Source organism: Lithobates pipiens, unplaced genomic scaffold, assembly GCF_037356315.1.
Source record: "Lithobates pipiens isolate NorthernLeopardFrog02 unplaced genomic scaffold, aLitPip1_a1.2 Scaffold_13, whole genome shotgun sequence".
In the NCBI taxonomy this organism is placed as follows: domain Eukaryota; kingdom Metazoa; phylum Chordata; class Amphibia; order Anura; family Ranidae; genus Lithobates; species Lithobates pipiens.
In genome coordinates, this window is record NW_027507718.1 from 329,261,479 (window position 1) to 329,281,793 (window position 20,315).

A 20,315-nucleotide genomic window follows, 5' to 3' on the forward strand; every position below is an offset into this window, starting at 1 on the left:
AGACTGCTGAATTGACAGTTCAGAAAACAGTGACTGACGCCCTCCACAAGGAGGGTAAGTCACAAAAGGTCATTGCTAAAGAAGCTGGCTGTTCAGAGTGCTGTATCCAAGGATATTATTAGAAAGTTGAGTGGAAGGAAAAAGTATGGTAGAAAAAGGTGTACAAGGAAGGGATAACCGCAGCCTTGAGAGGATTGTGAAGCAAAGGCCATTCAATAATTTGGAGGGGATTCACAAGGAGTGGACTACGGCTGACGCCAGTGCTTCAAGAGCCACCACACAGACGTATCCAGGACATGGGCATTCCTTGTGCCAAACCACTCCTGAACAAGACAACGTCAGAAGCGTCTTACCTGGGCTGAGGAGAAAAAGTGCCGGACTGTTGCTCACTGGTCCTCTTTTCTGATGAAAGGAAGTTTTACATTTCACTTGGCAATCAAGGTCCCAGAGTCTGGAGGAAGAGTGGAGAGGCACAGAATCCAAGTTGCATGAGGTCCAGTGTCGACAGTCAGTGATGATTTGGGGAGCCATGCCATCTGCTGGTGTTGGTCCACTGTGTTTTATCAAGGTCAAAGACAGCACTGCCCTCTACCAGGAATTCTAGAGCACTTCATGCTTCCCTCTGCAGACCATCTTTATGGAGATGCTGATTTCATTTTTCAGCAGGACTTGGCATCTGAATTTTGGGTTTTCACTAGCTGTAAGCCATAAAGCTCAAAATGAAAAGAAATGCTTGAAAGATATCCCTCTGCATGTAATGAATCTATGTGATATGAGTTTGACTTTTTGAGTTTAATTACACCAAATTATTTTTTTTTTTAAAGATCTTTAATTTTTTGTAGATGTGTGTGTGTGTGTGTGTGTGTGTGTGTGTGTGTGTGTGTATGTGTAATAAATATACATACATACATACATACATACATACATACATACATACATGCATACATACATACATACATTTTTCAAGTGACACTGCCACCTTATTTTTTTTCCATAGAAACCTATAGAGATTGTGACACAGACAAGATTTAGGTCTCACCAGAACCCCAGAAGTGCCTGCATTATATGGACATTTCTATTGGTTGTCCAGGGTTGGGGTGTTTTCAGGTCCATTAGCAAGAAGAATATTGGTGACTAAATGGCACATTAGATCTATCCACATGTCTGTCACTTCAGGGTACTTAAAAGATGAAGGGAAACTAGCTAGCTGTATGTAAAAGGAATTGTGTCACAATACAGACACACATGTAAAGCTTGCCATAGACCTAGAGTCTCTAAATGACAACTGTTTCCAGTTTAGGGCAATGGGGTTTGTTAAAGCCTCTGCTGCTATGTTTGTTGCTCTGTATCTAGTTGAGGCTTACCAGTAATGTTAGTTTATACACTCTGGTTCAGACCAATTTAGTTCTGTTATTCTGTCCTATGAATGGTGGGTGTGGCCTTAGTTTGGTGGGGTGTGAGGCTAAGCCAGCCAGAAATTGGCCCACTATTTATGCTGTGGGTTTGTATACAGACTTGTTTGCTGACCTCTAACCCTCAAAAGGAACCTCTATGGATAGACATGGGGTTGCCATTGCTTTTTTTTTTTATAATTGGTCTCCTGCACACTGCTGCTGTTTTTGGCTTCAGGAGGTTTTTTTTTCTGCAACCAGTAAACTCCCCAGCATGTTATCCTATGTGTCCATGCACACATAGGCTGTTATCAGCATCATTTTGGCAGGGACTTTTCTGCCTGGAAAGACCCCCAGAACTAATGGGTTTTATGAGGAGTTTTTCAGCTGTAAAAACACTCCTAATTCTGAAAAAAGCTTAAACGCTGAAAAACATGTCTATTCTGCGCCCCCCTCAAAAAAAAGGAAAGAAGCTAACAAATTCTCCTGGTGCCACCAAGTAGCCAGTGACATGCCTATAAACAAGTACAGAGGAGGGAAGCTGATCATTTTCTGACTTAAGAACTGGTTGCATGCTTGGTCCAGTGTCAGTAGATATTAAATGGGGCAATAATGGTCCCCAAGTTTGCACTTATTTAAAAAATATTATCACCCAAAAGTGATATTTCAATTTATTGTAACCGAAGTGTTAAACCACACGTTTTATTTATCTCTTTGCCCTCTCCCTCTGATGGATTTCTAATTTGTTTTCAATTGGGGATATTACAAAGAGGTGGTGGAAGATACAAATGTGAGGAAGAAAATCTGGAACACCCAGGTGGACAGGAACCAAATTTAACATTTATTGGCGCTAAAGTATCCCAGACATAAGCCAGGGGCTAATTTTGCCCTTTTGTGTTGCAGATAGTGTAATTTAGTTAGTTTAGCAGTTTTGGATGGGCTGAAAGCTATTAATCAATATAACTTTTATGAAGGTAAAAAATTATTAAATCAAGCAGAATGCTTAATCTTTACTGGATAGAGATGCTTTGTGGTGTTAATCCTAATATGGGTAAAAAGATAATGGCACACATGATTAGAACACGATTCTGTTATAATAACCATGTTATTTTATAAAATCTGTTATGATTCAATTTCCTCAAATGTTTGTAATTATGTCACTAATATTTGTCTTTGTAGAAATGAGTTCTCAAGATTTCTACGATGTCCCTCGTCCCTTTACCGGTGATAGATCTAGTTCTGTTGAGGCCTTTCATAGTCATTTTGTAAGTTCTCTTAAAATCTGTTTGGTAGGCATTTAGGTATTTATGCATTACTTAGATCCTTGCTTACAATTGGATGTTTATTTTTTTTCTTGCAGAAAAACAGAAGCATGTTAACAGTAGGAAGTTTTTCAACTGAGGAATTAGATGAAAACTATGTCCCGATGAACCCAAATTCGCCTCCTCGACAGCATTCTAACAGCTGTACGGAACCCATCCAAGAAACAAATTATGTACCTATGACTCCAGGCACATTTGACTTTTCTGCATTTGGAATGCAAGTTCCACCTCCAGCACATATGGGCTTCAGATCCAGTCCACAGACTCCGCCAAGAAGGTCTGTACCCTCTACAGACTGTGAGCCTCCACCTGTTGACAGGAATCTCAAGCCAGACAGAAAAGGTAGGCTGAGCTTTCAGAGAACACTTTTGCTTACTCCTGCCTCTACTCAGCAAGGCTACCAACTGCTGCTAAGTCTAATCTGCTATCTGTAAAGCTTTAAGACTGTTGGTGGCTATTTGGCTTGGGAAGAGGTAATTTATTGAAAATGAACCTAAATAATATAAAAGCACTTGAAACGGCGTAAACCGACGAGTCAGCGCTCAACTATACCTCACATAATTTGTCATCATCACATATCTTTCAAACGTTTCCAAACATATCGTTTCACCAAAAAAAGGCACACTGATATTTCAAATCTTTGCACTAGCATAATGGTTTAAAATTTTATGACAATTGGTAATATTTAACATTTCAATTTATACTAAATTGTTGCAGATAAACAATACCAAAGTTCAACTGCAAGTTCAGCTTCTGATGGCCGGAGATGGGTACTGTGGTTACAGTGCACCCCCACTCCGACAATGAAATCCATAGTAAATTCAAGCCGGCAAATTGGTCTGTAAAATTCAAATCTTTATTGGCTGAATACTGAAACAAACTGGTAACCAGCTAACGTGTTTCAGCTCTAACAGCCTTTCTCATAGCACCAGGCTCTATCCTTAGGAATCCATCTAAATTTAAATAGAAAATAAAGTAGAAGAATCCGTTCATCTACAAATATTTAAAAAATGTTTTAAAAAATTTACAAGAGGTGATATTCAATTAATGGTTTTTTAAATTCAGGCACTTTCTCTTATTTGCGCCATCACCTGCTTTTGTCACCATCAGGTGACCTACCCAGAGAAATAACTTTCTGGTCACATCTGTAGATCAGTAATGAGTAGACTTTGCCTTTAATGTGGTACAGTAGGTCTTTTACATAGATCTTAAAACCTCTGACTTTTTTTTTTTTTTTTTTTTTTTTAGACCTGCAAGGGAAAGTCATAATGAGCTAGTATGCACCGCATACTAGCTCATTATGAAATACCTTAGAAGGAGGCCCCGACATCTCGCCTAATCCACGCCAAGGGAGCTGACGTGTTCCCTCTGCGTGTCTTCCGGGTATCGCGGCTCTGGCGCTGTGAGTGGCCGGAGCCGCGGTTATGTCACTCCCAGGCATGCGCGCAGGAGATTTATTTCCGGCAGGATCCGATGTCTTCTGGCCTTTCAGACGAAAATCTCCATGTGCGCATGCGCCACTGCAGTCAGCGGCTCATTGCGAGGGGAATATCTCCTAAACCATACAGGTTTAGGAGATATTCTATATTTTAATGTTTATATTAAAATATTATATAATATTTAATATTATAGGCTTACCTGTAGGTAAAAGTAAAAAAAACACTATACAACCACTTTAATGAGGGTATTAAGCTATCCATAGATGTTGGGACGTGGTTACAGGAAAGGAAATCGCTTGATTCATTCAGCAACACAGTCAGTGTTCTCCTGGTGTGAGGGAGCAGTTTGAGAGAACACCGGGATTATTGATAGCGGGTATAGCCACTGGGAATACTCGCATGAAGAATCTGACAGACTGGTTGTACCCAAGTTGATCACTCCATCAACTTTGGTACAATCAGCCTTGTTACATGGTTTGAATTTCCGGCTGATACGAATCGTCTGCAGGTTTCTTTAAATCCTTCGTGGATGTTGTAGATTGTCCCTATCATTTGCTCTGCCTCCCAATAATTTAGACCTGGGAAGTCCATCCAGGACTCTAGGCTGCCACTACACAGTTTCTGGAAGCTGCTGATTTTCTGTTTTGTGCCCTTTTTCTTTTTCTTTTTACTTATTTGGGTAAATGCAACAAATCCAAAATAAATAGGATGGCTTTGAAGTGAGGTAACTGCACCCATCTGTAGATTACACTGCAATGAATGAAAACATGTTTTATTAACTAGATTTATTTATGAAAGTCTGCAAGCTTACATGTGTGTATATAACAGAAAATATAAATGCATATCTTTTTGTTACATCAAGCATCACAGCATGGTCATTTAGCTGGTGCTTTTTTTGTGACAATCAACTTTGTTGGAAAACCCCATTTGTAGCTCAGCTTGTGATTTCTGAGAGCTTTGATAATAGTGTTTAGATTCCTGCGTTTTTGGAGGGTGTACTGAGATAGGTCTGCGTAGAATTGTAAATTGGTGTACAGCGATGGTATCTGTTCTCTCTGTCAGGACGCTTGCATTAGCCTTTCTTTTGGTGTGGTAAAAATGGAGTCTCAATATGACATCTCTGGGTACCTTAGCAGAGAATGGGTTTAGGGAGACGGTGTATTCTATCCACAGTAAAGTCAAGGATTGACATATCAGGTGACATATATACTGTGTTAAAAAGGTGAGAGACATAATTGTGCAGATCCTGTTGCAGGACAGATTCCGGAATACCCCTGATCTTGACATTCCTTCTGGATCTGTCCTCCATGTCTGCCATTTTAGCTTTAACCTCCTCTATATAATCCTCATTGCTTTCAATAACATCGACCAAAGCATTGATTGTGGATGCGTACCCCCCCCCCCCCCCCCCGTTTTGTTCTCTTCATGAGACTTTCTATCTGAGACTTTTTGTAAGTCTGTGCTAAATTTATGCACACATGATACCATATCTGAATAAAGGAAGCTTCTTAATGATACCAGCATTTCTTTGAGCACTGTTTCTAGAACAGGCTGGTTGTTGGTGGGGAATTGGTCTATAGAGTCTGTCTGGCAGCTCCCTAGTGTCATCCCCTGAGTCATGGAGAGAGCTCACCTCATGTCTTCATCCGCAGCATCCATCCTGAATAGTGTATTTTCTGGACTTCCAGATGATGGTGTAGCTGGTAAGGGATGCAAACTTTTAGGTGGGCTGCTCCTCCTTTTGCGGTTTCCCCTTCTGAGAGGAACGGTGAGGAAGTAAAGAGGCCGTGGTGAATGAGGAGCCAGTGCCATTTTGCTTAGGCCAAGGGGAGAAAAGCTCTGAGTTTCTGGGGACGGTTACCCTCCGCCTTGCGTCTATGCATGTTGGGGTTATGATTCTCAGGTGCCAGCAGGCTAGAACGCTGGTATAGGTTGGTAGAATAGCGCCTGGGTTTCCGGTTTGAGCCGTTGTGTGCCTGCTCTCCCTGAAGCTCCGCTACTGCTCGTCCATCACGGTCTCTGGCTAGCTCTGCCATACCACCCCACTGGTGCCTTTTTTAACTGGGAAGTTAAAGGGCATCAAAACCCTAAATAAAACATTTTAATATCTTGCAAAATAGAAATCATTAGATGTGGTGGCTGCATTTGTTTTTTTTTTTTTTTGTTTTTTTTTTAGGCTTTTTTTTTTTTTTTAACTTGTTGATCTGGCCAGTAAGTCTGTTTTTGTTTTGTTTTTTTCTCCTCGAACTTCCTTTTAACAGACCAATCTGTCCAATAAAATCTAAGGCCGCGTACACACGCGCGGACTGTGCGCCCAACTTTGTCCGTCAAACAGTTTCGGCAAACAGTCCGCTCAAAATTAGCATGGACGGACATGGCCACACACGACGAACGAACAGTTTGCTGAAACCGTGCGCGATGACGTGAACGGCACGTACGACGGGACGAAAAATACGACGTCCTATACACTGCATTATAACTTTCGGCGTGAAAATCCTTTCTGAGCATGCGCGCAACTTTGTTTGACGAACAAGCCTACACACGAGCGGACTGTTCGCTGAAACAAGGTTTCAGCGGACAGTTTTACGGAATTTCCGAAAAACCTTGTCCGTCAAACTGTCCGCTGAAACTGTCCGCTGAAAGCCCACACACGAGCGGACTGTCCGCCCAAACACTGTTCAGCGGACAAAGTTGGGCGAACAGTCCGCCCGTGTGTACGCGGCCTAACAGTCTACCTAACACTAATCTCTCCACAGGTTGATAATGGTGGCTAACCAGTGGTGGCTATATTGCTCCTGCATTGATGGAGTGTAGGAGTTATGATGCCACTGTAAGACAGGAATTGTGTTACTGGTCAGATTTCCAGAGGAGAATAAGGAAACTATTGTAGCCAACACATCTAAGGACTAGTAAACGGCAATATATTACATTGTTATGGAGTTAAGGCGTGTTTCAGACATATACTTAAATGTTCAATATATGCAAAGGCATACAATAATAGCCTAGATTTGGGAACATACATCGGAAGTTTGTGTTATGTTTGTTTGTTTTATTTTATTTTTTTTGTTTTGGACAGAGTGGGAAAGGGATAGGACCTCTTTCAGGTTTGATTTGTGATCAGTTTCCTTCCCCCTCACTTTTGGTCTCAACAGGAAGTGAAGAGAAACTGGGTACACAGATGGCAACAAGACCCTTTTTTCTATAGTAACAGTAAAGGGTTAGAGGGTCTGCCAGATTGTTGTCTGCATCTTCTTGTCCTGGTGACAATCGCTCCATTTTATGTCCTCCTGTCACAGGGACAAGTGACATTTCGCCAATGAAGTCACACAAAGCAAAGTACAAGTATTCATTCTTCCCAAGTTTATCCAAAACTAAACATTTTGGTGGAGATCAGCTTAAGAATATATATACATTTTTCTTTTTTCACCTACATGTTGCGTTAAATAAAAAAAATTTAATACCAGCTCATAAGTGCACAGGAGGTAACACTTCCATCTTCCTAGATGTCTGTCTTTTGTTCCCAAGGATGATTTCATATTGAAATACTGTGCCACAACCACCAAAATATTTGGCATGTGGTCCCGTTGACTTTATTAACTGCATTTGGCAGATGTAATGGCTGCTGAACATGACACGTGGAGTTAAAACTAGCATGACACAAAGGTGCTAGTCTGAACAGGCCCATATGGCAGCCAGGTAAACAAGAGATGGAGGGGGGGTTATTTACTAAATGAAAATCCACTTTGCACTGCGAGTACACTTGAAAATGCACTTGAAGGTAAAGTCACTGTAGATCTGATGGGGACATGCAAGGAAAATAAAAATAAATAAAACTGCATTTTAGCTTGCACATGATTGGATGATGAAATCAGCAGAGCTTCCCCTCATTTCATATCTACCGATTTAGAGCGACTGCACTTCCAAGTGCACTTTCAGTGCAAAGTGGATTTGCCTTTCGTAAATAACCCCAAATGCCTGTTTTTTTTTTGTTTTTGTTTTTGTTTTTTACCATGGCTCTTTGCCTTTGTGAACAAGGCCCTATACAAGTGCTTTTTAAAATGTTTTTTTGTCCAGTCTGGTTTCTCTTCCTAAAGGTATATCTCAAAACTAGTGGTTTTTAATAGATTGTAAAGGCAGAAGGTTTATCTTAATGCATTCTATGCATGAAGCTAAAAAGCCACCTGTGTGCAGCAGCCCTCCTAATACTTAACTGAGCCCCATCTCTATCCAGCAATGTCCATGAGTCCCTCGGCCATCCTGTACTCTCCCTCCTGATTGGCTGAGAGACAGCAGTGGTGCCATTGGCTCACGCTGCTGTTAATCAAAGTCAGCTAATCGGGGGGGGGGGGCGAAGCCAAACTGCAGCTCTGCGTCTGAATGGACACATGGAGCTGCAGCGCAGCTCAGGTGCCCTGTAGAAAGCTGCTTGTTGTCTTGTGGGGGGATCTGACAGGAGGGAGGGACCCGAGGAGAGGGAGGGTCCAGGCTGCCCTGTGCAAATCCACTGCACAGAGCAGGTAAGTCTGACGTGTTTTTTTATTTTTTATTTTTTTACGAGACTTTACAATCTCTTTAAGCCCTTACCTATACCCTGTGAAGTGACTGGCCTCAGGTGATACAGAGATGAATCCTCCTACATAAGATGAACCTGTGTAACTACAGCTGTCTTTCTCCTACATCCAGTGTTGTATTTAGGTTTTGTTTTGTGCTGCCCTAGTCCTGCCTAAACTCATGCACCCTCTAATTTAAATATGACCCATCCTTTCATGTCAAGGCCACACCCTTCCTGTTTAAGACACGCCCTATCTGTAAACCGCATCTTTTCCTCTTTAGGCTCCACCTCTTCTGCTCTGTACATTAGTGCACACAATCCCGCACCATTTACTCCCATACTTACATCAATCACTCCATCATGAAACTGACATGATGATTTTTTTATTAACTTGGGTAACTTTAATTAAACGAATATACGGTACCTATTTTAAACTGATATATGTGCAAATGGTTGAATCAGAGAGGATACCAAAATCAAACTAAAGTGGCTTTCGCCAAACTCTGTGTGGCCAAACTCTGTGTGGCAAAGCTGTTAATAATCAGTGCAGCTTAAGAGTGCCACCTCATCTGTGCCCAACAGTGTAGCCTTTTCAGTGCTGCATTTATCAGTGCAGCTTAAGAGTGTAGCCTTGTCAGTTTCAAAATATCACAGCTCCTACTAGTGTTTATTGTTTTGATTATAGCATGAAGCACTTTGCACATGCTGAAATCAATGCAAACTTTATAAACAGTCAACATTCAGTGAAAGTTCATGTAGTGCAAATCACAAAGTTTGCAGTAAATATATTTTCACTGAATGTGGACCATTTAATAAGTTTGTAGTACACATGGAGCAGAGAACATGCTGACTATAATAATCGTAATTTAACTGTACCTGTCTTGCCACCATATGAGGGGGTTCCCGTCATCCTCCAATATCTCTCTCTCTCTCTCTCTCTCTCTCTCTCTCTCTCTCTCTCTCTCTCTCTCTCGCTCGCTCGCGCTTTCTCCCCCACAGTCGCAGAGAGAGGGACTCCGCCCTGGACCTGGGAGAAGTAGTATTGTAAGGATGTCACACGGAGGAGGGCAGGTGAAGCATTAGGCATCGCCATTGCAAACTGAGCCCAGGACTCGGGAGGATGGGTCGTTTTTTTTTTTCTAACCATTCATTAACCAGTTTACGCAGTTCCCATACAACTCTAGTTAGGTATAGGGATAGCCTGTGTGAACAGAAACCCATTCAGTAGTTCTAGGTGTTGCAGCTCCTCTTGAATCCACTGGGGGTGGACTGAAATCTGTAGCAAATACAAAGAAAGGAGAGCGCATAGCCAACCTAGTGTTGAACCGTTTAATAAAGGATTAAAAAAAAACAAGTTGCACTCACAATGGTAGACTAATATTCAGCATGGGTAGTCTGTATCACACATATGCCTCCTCTCCTGGCCTGTCCCGTGGACTGTAAACCATATCCCTTTAGACCTTAAAAAATCAATCTGGGAGGGATTCTGGGTTTCCCAAATAGAGTGGCAGGTTAGAGGAAGGGTGTGACCTGAAAGAGGCCGAACATAGCAACCTGGGAGCTCTTGGAGCCACTCAGCGGCACGCCAGTGCTGGGATCTTTAGCACTTCGGCCCCATCACAGCCTGGATTACCATCATATGAATTACAGTCCAAGGGACAGGCCAGGAAAAAAAGGCATAGGGGTGATTAAGACTAACCACACTATCAGCAGCTAAATGATCATACGTTTCAGGAAACTGGGGTTTTTAAATGCGATCATTGATAACAATAATGACCACTTTAAAAATTAACATGGAAGACCAGTCAGACTGTTTATTTCCTATTTATGTGAACATTTTTGTGTGCTTGTGTCTGTATCCCTCTTGAGAAGATTTCTCTTCAAACCCTATCTTATTGACATGTGTGCAGGGGAAATCCTCATAATGGGGGACACAGGTGGTAATAAAATGTCCATTTTAACTTTGACTTCTTCCTATTGCGGGCAGTGGAAGAAAATGAACCCATTTTTAACTGCATTATAGTCCCTGAAGATGGGTTGGATAATACATTTACGGTAGAGAAATACAATGAAAATACTGTCTGCAGATTTTATTGACTTTAAATGTTCACTTCTTTTGAGATTCCCAGTTGTTACAGACTATGGTTAAAAGAAAAAAAATATGTTAAAAATACTGTGACTTCACGTGCAGTACACATACAATGCTGCAAAATTGGACACCTAGAACAATAGCCATCTCTATACTTTTAAGTTACTTGAAAGTCAAGACTGCTGAAAAGCTAAATTGGAAGCTGGTCTGTTGCATCAACGCCTTGCCTCATATTTATTAGGGATTCCAGTAAAGGATGTAGTGACAAACATAAGATCCCCCTTTTGATGCCAGTTACAAGGCTCTTGCTGGAATGACCAAGAGTTTAAATGAAGCTAGTGGGTAATTCAATCTGCTAGCTTCAGCCAAGACATAAAAGCATCTGGTTTGTTAGGAAGTAGGCTTAAAATGAAGCCTGGTTTAAGGTGAGTACTGTGTTATAATGGGATGACAGACTTTTAAACCTTCTGTTTTTTGCTGGCTTGGGGCAAGCTTTTGGCATGCAGCATTTTTTTTTCCTTTTGAGTTGGGTGCTTCCCCTGTTGGCATGGGTGCAGCTCAGCTCTGAAGTCTTTGGACAGGGTTGCTTTTGCTGATCGAATTAACCCTGCTGTGCTACCTGGGTTCCGCTGCTTTCATTGCAGAATTCCATTTTTGTAACTGCCTTTTTTATTTCAGAAAACTACCTTATTAAGAGAGTCTTCTTTTTACCAATTAGGTCAAAGCCCTAAAATTTTAAGAACTAAACCTCATGGTTTAGAGCGGACAGATTCACAAACCATAGGTGAATTTCCCAGAAGAAGCAAGGGTATGTATTTTAGATCTCCACACTGTCCTGTTTACACCTATTTTGCACATGGTTGTAGTGACACTCAAGACGGCAAAGTCCATATCGTTGCAGTAAATTTTTTATTTTTTTTTATATGTAATAAACCAAGACTAAGCAGTTAGTCTCCTAAAAGCTGAGTGCATTGTAACGGATTGTGTTTGCATATGTTTTAGTAGTAATTCACATTATTTTAGTTCACTTAATCTCTACACTATATTTACCGTCCTTTTTTAAATATTTAGTATTCCATGTGTTTTTATTTATTACGTGTATTTTAAAAAATAAACTGTATTACACTTTTATTAGATGTCGGGGTGACCATAACTTCAAAACTATTTTCTTTGAAAAGGGTAGCTGTTAAACTTTAGTAGCAGCGTACACAAAACATGACAAGCTCCGCAGGCTTGTATCGTGAACAGTTGTACTGTGGGCTGTGAGAACAATGCACACTTATGTGGTTGGAATAGAAGAAAAAAAGTAGGTGCACAATGTACATGTGCACATTTATGGTTTGATAGCATTTTTAACATATTTACATAGTGTAACGTGTTGTGGTATGTTCTTTTTTTTTTTTTTTTTTTTTTGTTTTTGTTTTTTCTTGTTTTTATGCAGTAAAGCCAGCACCACTGATAATAAAGCCAGTTCCTGATTTTGTCGACTTACCTGTACGATCTCCTGTAACTAGAAGCTTCACAAGAGAGTAAGTGCTATAAAATGTGTTGTTTGTCATGATTAGTACAATTTAGGGTCCATACATACAAACTGATCCAACCTTACACATCTTGTGTTAAGTTCCTTCCAAGCACCAGCTTAAGGGGTTTGATTGGTTTATTTTCTGCCCTGAGGACCTGTAAGGTTCTTCTGCTGATCTTGGAGGAGACTGGTCCCCTCACGGCCCCTGTGTACTTCTGCAGCCATTTATGTAAGTACGGTAGCTTGGCATTTAGTGTGCTCACCTTCCATCTTTCATCCCCACCTCCCACAGGCAGAAATGTTAAGTAAAGCCTAGTACACGGGTGACATCGGCCAGTTCAATAGAAAACTGCCAATATTCAGCCAATGTGTACTGCAGCTGGTCCGACAGAAGTTGGCCATTTGGCTTGCTTCTGTCGATGGGGCATGACGATCAGCACTCTCAACCATTGGCTGAGAGCGCTGACTGGAGTATTCTGGCGGGGGTGGGCACTCCCGGTCAGAATACAATAGCACAGCAGGGGAGATCGCTGTACTAACATTGCATGGTTAGTACAGCAACTCCTACCTAAGCTGTCAAATGTTGGTTGTTCAGCCCTGCTAGGGTGAATGGGGAAAAAAAAGCTACTGGTGTGTACTAGGCTTTAGTAAGAATAGAGGTCAGAAGTGAAGTGTGCCTGTGCATTAATACCTCCCGCTGGTGCCAGAGGGTGTGAAATTAAATCTACGTATAATAATGAGGTCACAGGAATGAAATGCATTGTATCTGAGAAAGTAGGTGTTTGATGGGAAAATTAATGCAGCGATGTTTTATTGGGAAACTTAGTGTAATGATTCAAGAGGGAAGATGATCCTGGAGTTGGGCTTTAAATATATCAAAAGCAGTTTGTTTCATCTGTTAGGCTGGGTTCACACTGCTGCGGGGGGAGATCCGGATGTGATTCGCACCGCAAATCACATCCGATCTCCGTAGCGATGCGAGTACAGCCATACAGATATTATGGCTGAATTCGCATCGGTCCCGCAGCAAACTCGCACGGGACCCTTTTTTTGGTCCGCAACAGAATCGGATCGCATGGGGGTTCACACCATGCGATCCGATTCCTGTGCGAGTCGGCAGATCGCACTGCGATATGCGGACGGATCTGGGGGTGTCATTAACATATCATTGACACTCCCAGCAGTCCGCATAGGGCAGTGTGAACTGCCGGCGGGAGTAATGCAATGCGGGAAAACGCCGCGGATTCGCGGCGTTCCCGCATCGCAGCGGTGTGAACCCGGCCTTAAAGTGCAAAAAAAAGATAATTGTGTCCAGAAAATCAGAGCTGTCCTGTGCACATTATTATTTATTCTTTTTTTTTTTCTTTTTCTTTTTTTTTTTTGTGGTATCTCAAGGAGTTCTCATCTTGTGGATTACAAAACAATTATTTCCTATGTGGTGGAGATTAGGAAATGTAGGGGATGATTTAGAAGTTAGAAAAACTGTGAAGAGCTGACCCTATTTCTTGCTATTTCAGTCCATAAAAAAAGCATTGCAGCACTCTTTTTAATATGTGGTTTTGTGCTGGAGGGGTGAAAACCAGCCTTAATGCCACCGTATACATCTTGATGTATGGTCATTCAGCTCACTGCTAGTTTATTGTATTCTGAATCGTATCCTGAACATAATGATGCTGCCGAATTGTGAAGGGACCTGAAAGGATGCTGTCACTGTTTGATAATTTTCCACTCAGGTCAGTCGATTTTGAAATTGACTTTGGTCGAACCGGTGGTGCTTGCAGGGCCACCCACAGCTTGGATTTTGTCCGATTCTGCAGGAAATGGAAGGCATAAATTACAAATGCACCGTTTAATCCATCGGATCCAGCTACAGCCTCCAGACTTTCCTGTGAGTTGAACAAAGACTATCTGTAACCTGAGTGTTAAAATTATTGACTGTTGACTAGTAAATAAGATGTTAACATAATATGAATGACATTTTATTCTATATAGATGGTACATGTGATGAGATTATGCTTAATGTTTGTAAATTAATGTGTTAGTTCCTCCAGGTTCCCCATGCCAACCAGGCCGGATTCTGTTCATAGCACAGCTTCCAGCAGTGACTCGCAGGACAGTGAAGAAAATTATGTACCAATGAATCCAAATCTATCTGATGGTCCGGTATGTACCAGTTTTATTTCATTATCACTTACAAGTGAACGTTTGCACCTACTATGCACTTTGAAGTATTAGAATATTCTGGACAAGCAGTAAAAGCATTTAATAAGAAGCCTTTATTTACTTTTGTAGTAAGATGCATTTTTTTTATTTATATATGCATACACACATACGCATAGGTGTGTGTGTGTGTGTGTGTGTGTGTATATATATATATATATATATATATATATATATATATAATGTGTGTATGTATATATTATATGAGATGGTTGACAGTATGCTAAGGGGTATATTTATAAAGCATAGCAATCAAGGCAAGATATTCACCAAACTTTCACATGCAACTGTCAAGTTTATTTTTTTGCTGCCTTTGTCTCCAATTAAGGAGATTCACCCTCTCTATTTGCCATCTTTACCATTAAACTTGAAAGTAAAAAAAAAAAAAGGTTGAACCCAGAAAAGTAAAAAAGTAACAGAGGGGAACTCTTCTATGGGAGCACTAGTTCTGGTGACAGCCAGGGATTCCCTCGCTTTGGCTTGATTTCTCAAATTTGGCTTTAGGACAGGAAGTGAAGGGAAATGTCTTCAATGGGACACAGATGGCAAAAAATAAAAATAAAAACCTGACCGGTATTATAACCCTCCCTTTCTCCATTAAAAATATTGCCTTTTTAGTGTGCCACATAAGTCAGAGTCCCACATGAGGTTCTTCAGTTATTTGTGGGGTTCTCCCAGTAAAAATGCTCTATATTGCTTTTCTACTTGGGCTATAGATACTTTAGACTGAAAGGGGGTATCACTTTGTTTTCTAAATTGTTCCTCATTTAGAGTTTTGCATAGTCATTCATTTGCATAAAGTTCGACTGCAGCTTTTTAGTACTAATGTACCGTATTTATTGGCGTATAACATGCGCCGGCATATAACACGCACCTCAAGTTTAGGAGGAAATTTTAAGGGAAAAAACATGCATTTAAATGCCCATCATTGCAGCCGTGTCATTTGCAGACTTGTCAGTGTAGCCTTGCCGTTTAAAAATGGTGTCGCTGAGATACAGAGCCGGATGTCATGTGTATCTCGGCCTTTCTCAGCCGCTCTTGCTGATTTTAAAGTGGAGGGCCACCCTGAAAAGCAAAAAATTTTAAAAATGACAAAAAAATCTAAAAAAAATAAAATGAAAAACATTTTTTTTTTTTACTTGCCAGAAATGCCTGTTGCTAGGCACTTTATCCTAATCTTCCTCTTCCTCCTCCGCGGAGATCTTCTGTCTTCTGTCTTCGTCGCGGCGTCTTCTGGGTAATGGGTCGCGCTGTGTTCTGGGAACTGTGTGTTCCAGAATACAGCGCGTCCCATTCAGAAAGCGCTGCGGGACTCGCGCATGCGCAGTAGCTGCGGGACTCGCGCATGCGCAGTAGGAAACGGGCAGTGAAGCCGTAAGGCTCCGCTGCCTGTTTCCCTTACAGGGAATGGCGGCGCCGGGACCCGAGAGCCGAGGGACGGCTCGGCCTCGGGCGGCCGACATCGCGGGCGCCCTGGACAGGTAAGTGATTTTATTAAGTCAGCAGCTGCAGTGTTTGCAGCTGCTGACTTTTTTTTTTTTTTTTTTTTTTTTAACTGGCCCTCCTCTTTAAGGGGGGAAAGTGCGTGTTATGCGCCGATAAATACGGTACTAATTGTACTACACTTTTCATAATTCCAGTGTTTATTTGAAAGCAACAGCCTTCTACAAGTTTAACTTGACTATGGCAGTATCTACAAAGAGTTCCAAACAGGGACTTATTGGTGACATATATTCCTCCCTACAGACAACTAGTACACAAAGTGGTATTCTTAGGCCATGGCGTAGGGATCTGGAGACTTAGTGATGAGGAATGGGAACAAGCTTTAGAGAATTTGACCAGAGTCTCCTTATCCTCCTTGGTGTTTGCCCCAGTTGTTTTATTATTGACAGGTCTCACTATACCCCTCAAAAATTACATACTAGGGGTAAAGCATCTACACCAAACTGCTCAAGATGTACTACCGAATTGGGTACACTTATAGATATGATGTGGCTTTGCCCTAAACTGCATCAATATTGGGAGCATATATTTGATACCTTAAACACTTTATGCTCTATACATGTTCATTCTGATCCTAAAATGGCTCTGTTGGGGACTATATCGGACGATATTCTCCCACCTGAAATGCATGTGATGTGGTTGCGTCTATGTATATAGCCTGCAAACTCATACTGCAGAAATGGATGTCAAACTCCCAACCAAAAGTTGATCAATGGTCTGATGCAACTAATCTTAATTTTGGAACAGAGGAATTGACATATAAACACAGCAAATGCCCAAAAAAATTCAAGAAAATTTGGCCTCAATAGCTAGACTCCAGTACAGGTGTAATTGTTAAACTGGCTTGTCCTATATTGTTGTCAAATCTATTTATTTAAAAAAATAATTATGAACCCATTGTTATGACAAAGGCATAATGAGCTAGTATGCATGGCATTCTTGCTCATTATGAAATACTTGCTTTGGAACAAATCCGCCACATCTACCCTGGAGTTTCTTCTGGGTTCAGAGGCTCTGTCGCTGTGAGTGGTCTGAAACTGCAATGACGTCAATACCGCGCAGGAGCCGTCGGCACAGGGCTCGGAAGGAAGGGCACCCGTGGCCCGTTTCTTCAGAGCGCATGCGCCAGTGATGTCACTGGCTGCATGCAATGTAAAGATCTCCTAAACATTACACATTTAGGAGATATTTACATTACCTATAGGTAAATGTCTGCAAAGGAAGCTTACTTGCTCTTTAAGTAATAATGAGTGTGTAATCTGGAAGTTTTACAGTCTACTTGGGATATTCTTTTTTTTTTTTTTTTTTTTTATTGTAATTTTATATGTTTAGTGGGCATGTTTTGTATGTAATAGTCTTGTAAAAATGCGAGAATTAAAAAAAAAAAAAAAAAAAGTATCTGATTTAAAGAAAAAACTCTATTTCTTTTTTTTACCTGGGCTATGGATAAGAAAGGGGTCCCACTTTTGTTTTCTAAAATCTTTCCTCACTAAGCCCACGTACACACGGTCGGAGATTTTGCCAACCAAATCCGTCGGATTTTGCTAGTCGGATTTAGTCCGACAGATTGTGTCCGAAACTGTTGCATACACATGGTTGGGCCAAGTTGGCGAAAAATCTGATCTTTCAGAACGTGATTACGTAATTTCGTTACGATGGGACTACATGCAGGCTAGTAGCCAATAGCTTTGATGTAGGAATTTGATCTGAGCATGCGTGGCACTTGGTCCGATCAAAATGCTCTACACATGATCGGCTTGGGTCCGTCCGGCCCAGTTGGTCGGGAAATATTTCCAACATGTTGGAAAATTGGGTCGGACGGAGATTCGGACGGAATCAGTCCGATGCATACCACACACAGTCGGATTATCTGACGACGCGGTCCGATAAGACTCATTCCGACAGATTCTCCGACCGTCTGTACAAGGGCTTAGAGTTTTGCATAAGCATTGATTCAAGTGAATTTTAACTACAGCTTTTTAGTACTGATGTACCATGCTTTTCATAATTCCAGAGTTTATTTGAAAACAACAGCCTTGATGGAGGAAATAGCCCCATGGTGAAGCCCAAAGGAGACAAGCAAGTGGAATATTTAGATCTAGATTTGGACTCTGGCAAATCAACACCTCCAAGAAAAGTAAGCAACACAAGTGAACACTTAACTGTACTTATCCAGAACAGCTTATACAGTGCAACGTGTGTGTTGAGGTTTAAATTGTTTCAAAGTCATACCTACAGGTTTCAGTACTTCTGCCTATATGTAAAACATGCAAGATGAAATGATCAAGCTAAGGTTAAAGTGTAATTTTTATAGGGAAAAAAACAAAACTTTACAAATCAAACATACTTACCTGCACTGTTGCAGTGGATTTGCATAAAGCAGCCTAGATCCTCCCCTTCTGGGGTCCCTCTTCTGTGATTCTGGCCCCTCCCTCCTGTTGAATGCCCCCACAAAGTGGTTGTAAACCCTTACAAACCACTTTGACCTACAGGTAAGCCTAGATTAAGGCTTACCTGTAGGTCCAAGAAATATCTCCTAAACCTACATGGAGATATTTACTAAGACGGGCACCACTGTCTACGGCGCATGCACCGTAGACAGCGGCGAGCAAGCGCACTATCGCCGTTAGCTGCATGCCGCTGCTAACAATGATATGCCGTTAGTGGCGGCTCCTGTCGGCATGAGCGGGAGTGACGTCATCGCTGCTCCGGCGCTGTGAGTAACCGGAGCAGCGACACCTGATGCATAGTAGCCCATTATGCTTTACCTTTGCAGGGAGACAAAGAGGAAGTAAACCCATTAGGTGCCAAATCGTACAGTGGAAATCGTATACAGTGGATACACCCCTGTTAAAATGACAGGTTTCTGTGATGTAAAAAAATTAGACAAAGATAATTTGAGAAATTTTTCCACCTTTAACATGACCTATAAACTGTACAACTCAATTGAAAAACAAGCTGAAATCTTTTAGTTAGAAGTAAAAATAAAAAAATAAAATAAAGTGGTTGCACATTATAACTGGGGATGTAGCTGTGTTCAGAATTAGGCAGTCACATGCAAACTCATGTTATATAGGTGTCAGTACACACATGCTATCATTTTAAAGTGCCTCGGATTAACCCCAAATAAAAGTTCAACTGTTCTAGTAGATCTTCCTGACATTTTCTTAGTTGCATCCTACAGCAAAAACCATGGTTCCCAGAGAGCTTCCAAAGCATCAGAGGGATTTCATTGTTAAAAGGTATCCGTCAAGAGAAGGGTACAAAAGACTTTCCAAGGCATTTGATATACTATGAAACACGGTGAAGACAGCCATCATCAAGTGGAGAAAATATGGCACAACAGAGACATTACCAAGAACTGGACGTTCCTCCAAAATTGATGAAAAGACAAGATGAAAACTGGTCAGGGAGTCTGCCAAGAGGCCTACAGCAACATTAAAGGAGCTGCAGGAATATCTGACAAGTACTGGCTGTGTGGTATATGTGACAATCTCCCATATTCTTCATGTGTCTGGGCTATGTATGGGGTAGAGTGGTAAGAAGAAAAAACATCCAAGCCCAGCTAACTTTTGCAAAACCACATCTGAAGTCTTCTAAAAGCATGTGGGAAAATGTGTTGTGGTCTGATGAAACCAAAGTTGAACTTTTTGGCCATAATTCTAAAAGATATGTTTGGCGCAAAAACAACACTGCACATCACCAAAAGATCACCATACCCACAGTGAAGCATGATGGGGGCAGCTTCATGCTTTGGGCTGTTTTTCTTCAGCTGAAACAGAGGCCTTAGTCAAGGTTAGAGGGAATTATGAACAGTTCCAAAAACCTTCAGGCTTCTGCTAGAAAGCTGAACAAAGAGGAACTTCATCTTTCAGCATGACAACGACCCAAAGCATGCATCCCAATCCACAAAGGAATGGCTTCACCAGAAGAAGATTGAAGTTTTGGAATGACCCAAGCCAGAGCCCAGACCTTAATCTGATACCGTAGATGCCCTTGCAATCTGACAGTGTTTTTGCAAAGAGTGGGCAAATATTGCCAAGTCAAGATATGCCATGCTGATAGACTCATACCCAAAGAGACTGAGTGCTGTAATAAAAGCAAAAGATGCTTTAACAAAGTATTAATTTAAGGGTGTGCACACTTATACAGCCATATTTTATTTTTACTTCCCTCCACCTAAAAGATTTCAATTTGTTGTTCAACTGAGTTGTACAGTTTATAGGTCACATTAAAGGTGTAAGGCCCCTTTCACACGGGACGGATCAGTAATGATC

At 41.3% G+C, this 20,315-nt stretch overlaps 1 protein-coding gene across 5 annotated transcripts in view; it reads left to right on the forward strand.

Moving 5' to 3' along the window:
- The window catches only part of GAB1 (GRB2 associated binding protein 1), a 132,120-nt gene that overhangs the window by 104,382 nt on the left and 7,423 nt on the right, over positions 1 to 20,315 (forward strand). For 3 of the 5 annotated variants that reach the window (XM_077476964.1, XM_077476965.1, XM_077476968.1), the window contains 6 exons: positions 2,571 to 2,656; positions 2,752 to 3,055; positions 11,512 to 11,601; positions 12,235 to 12,322; positions 14,358 to 14,478; positions 18,053 to 18,175. In XM_077476964.1, the coding sequence (XP_077333090.1) occupies positions 2,571 to 2,656; positions 2,752 to 3,055; positions 11,512 to 11,601; positions 12,235 to 12,322; positions 14,358 to 14,478; positions 18,053 to 18,175 (812 nt within the window). The remainder of the gene's footprint in view (positions 1 to 2,570; positions 2,657 to 2,751; positions 3,056 to 11,511; positions 11,602 to 12,234; positions 12,323 to 14,357; positions 14,479 to 18,052; positions 18,176 to 20,315) is intronic. The other 2 variants (XM_077476966.1, XM_077476967.1) reach the window with 1 other exon arrangement.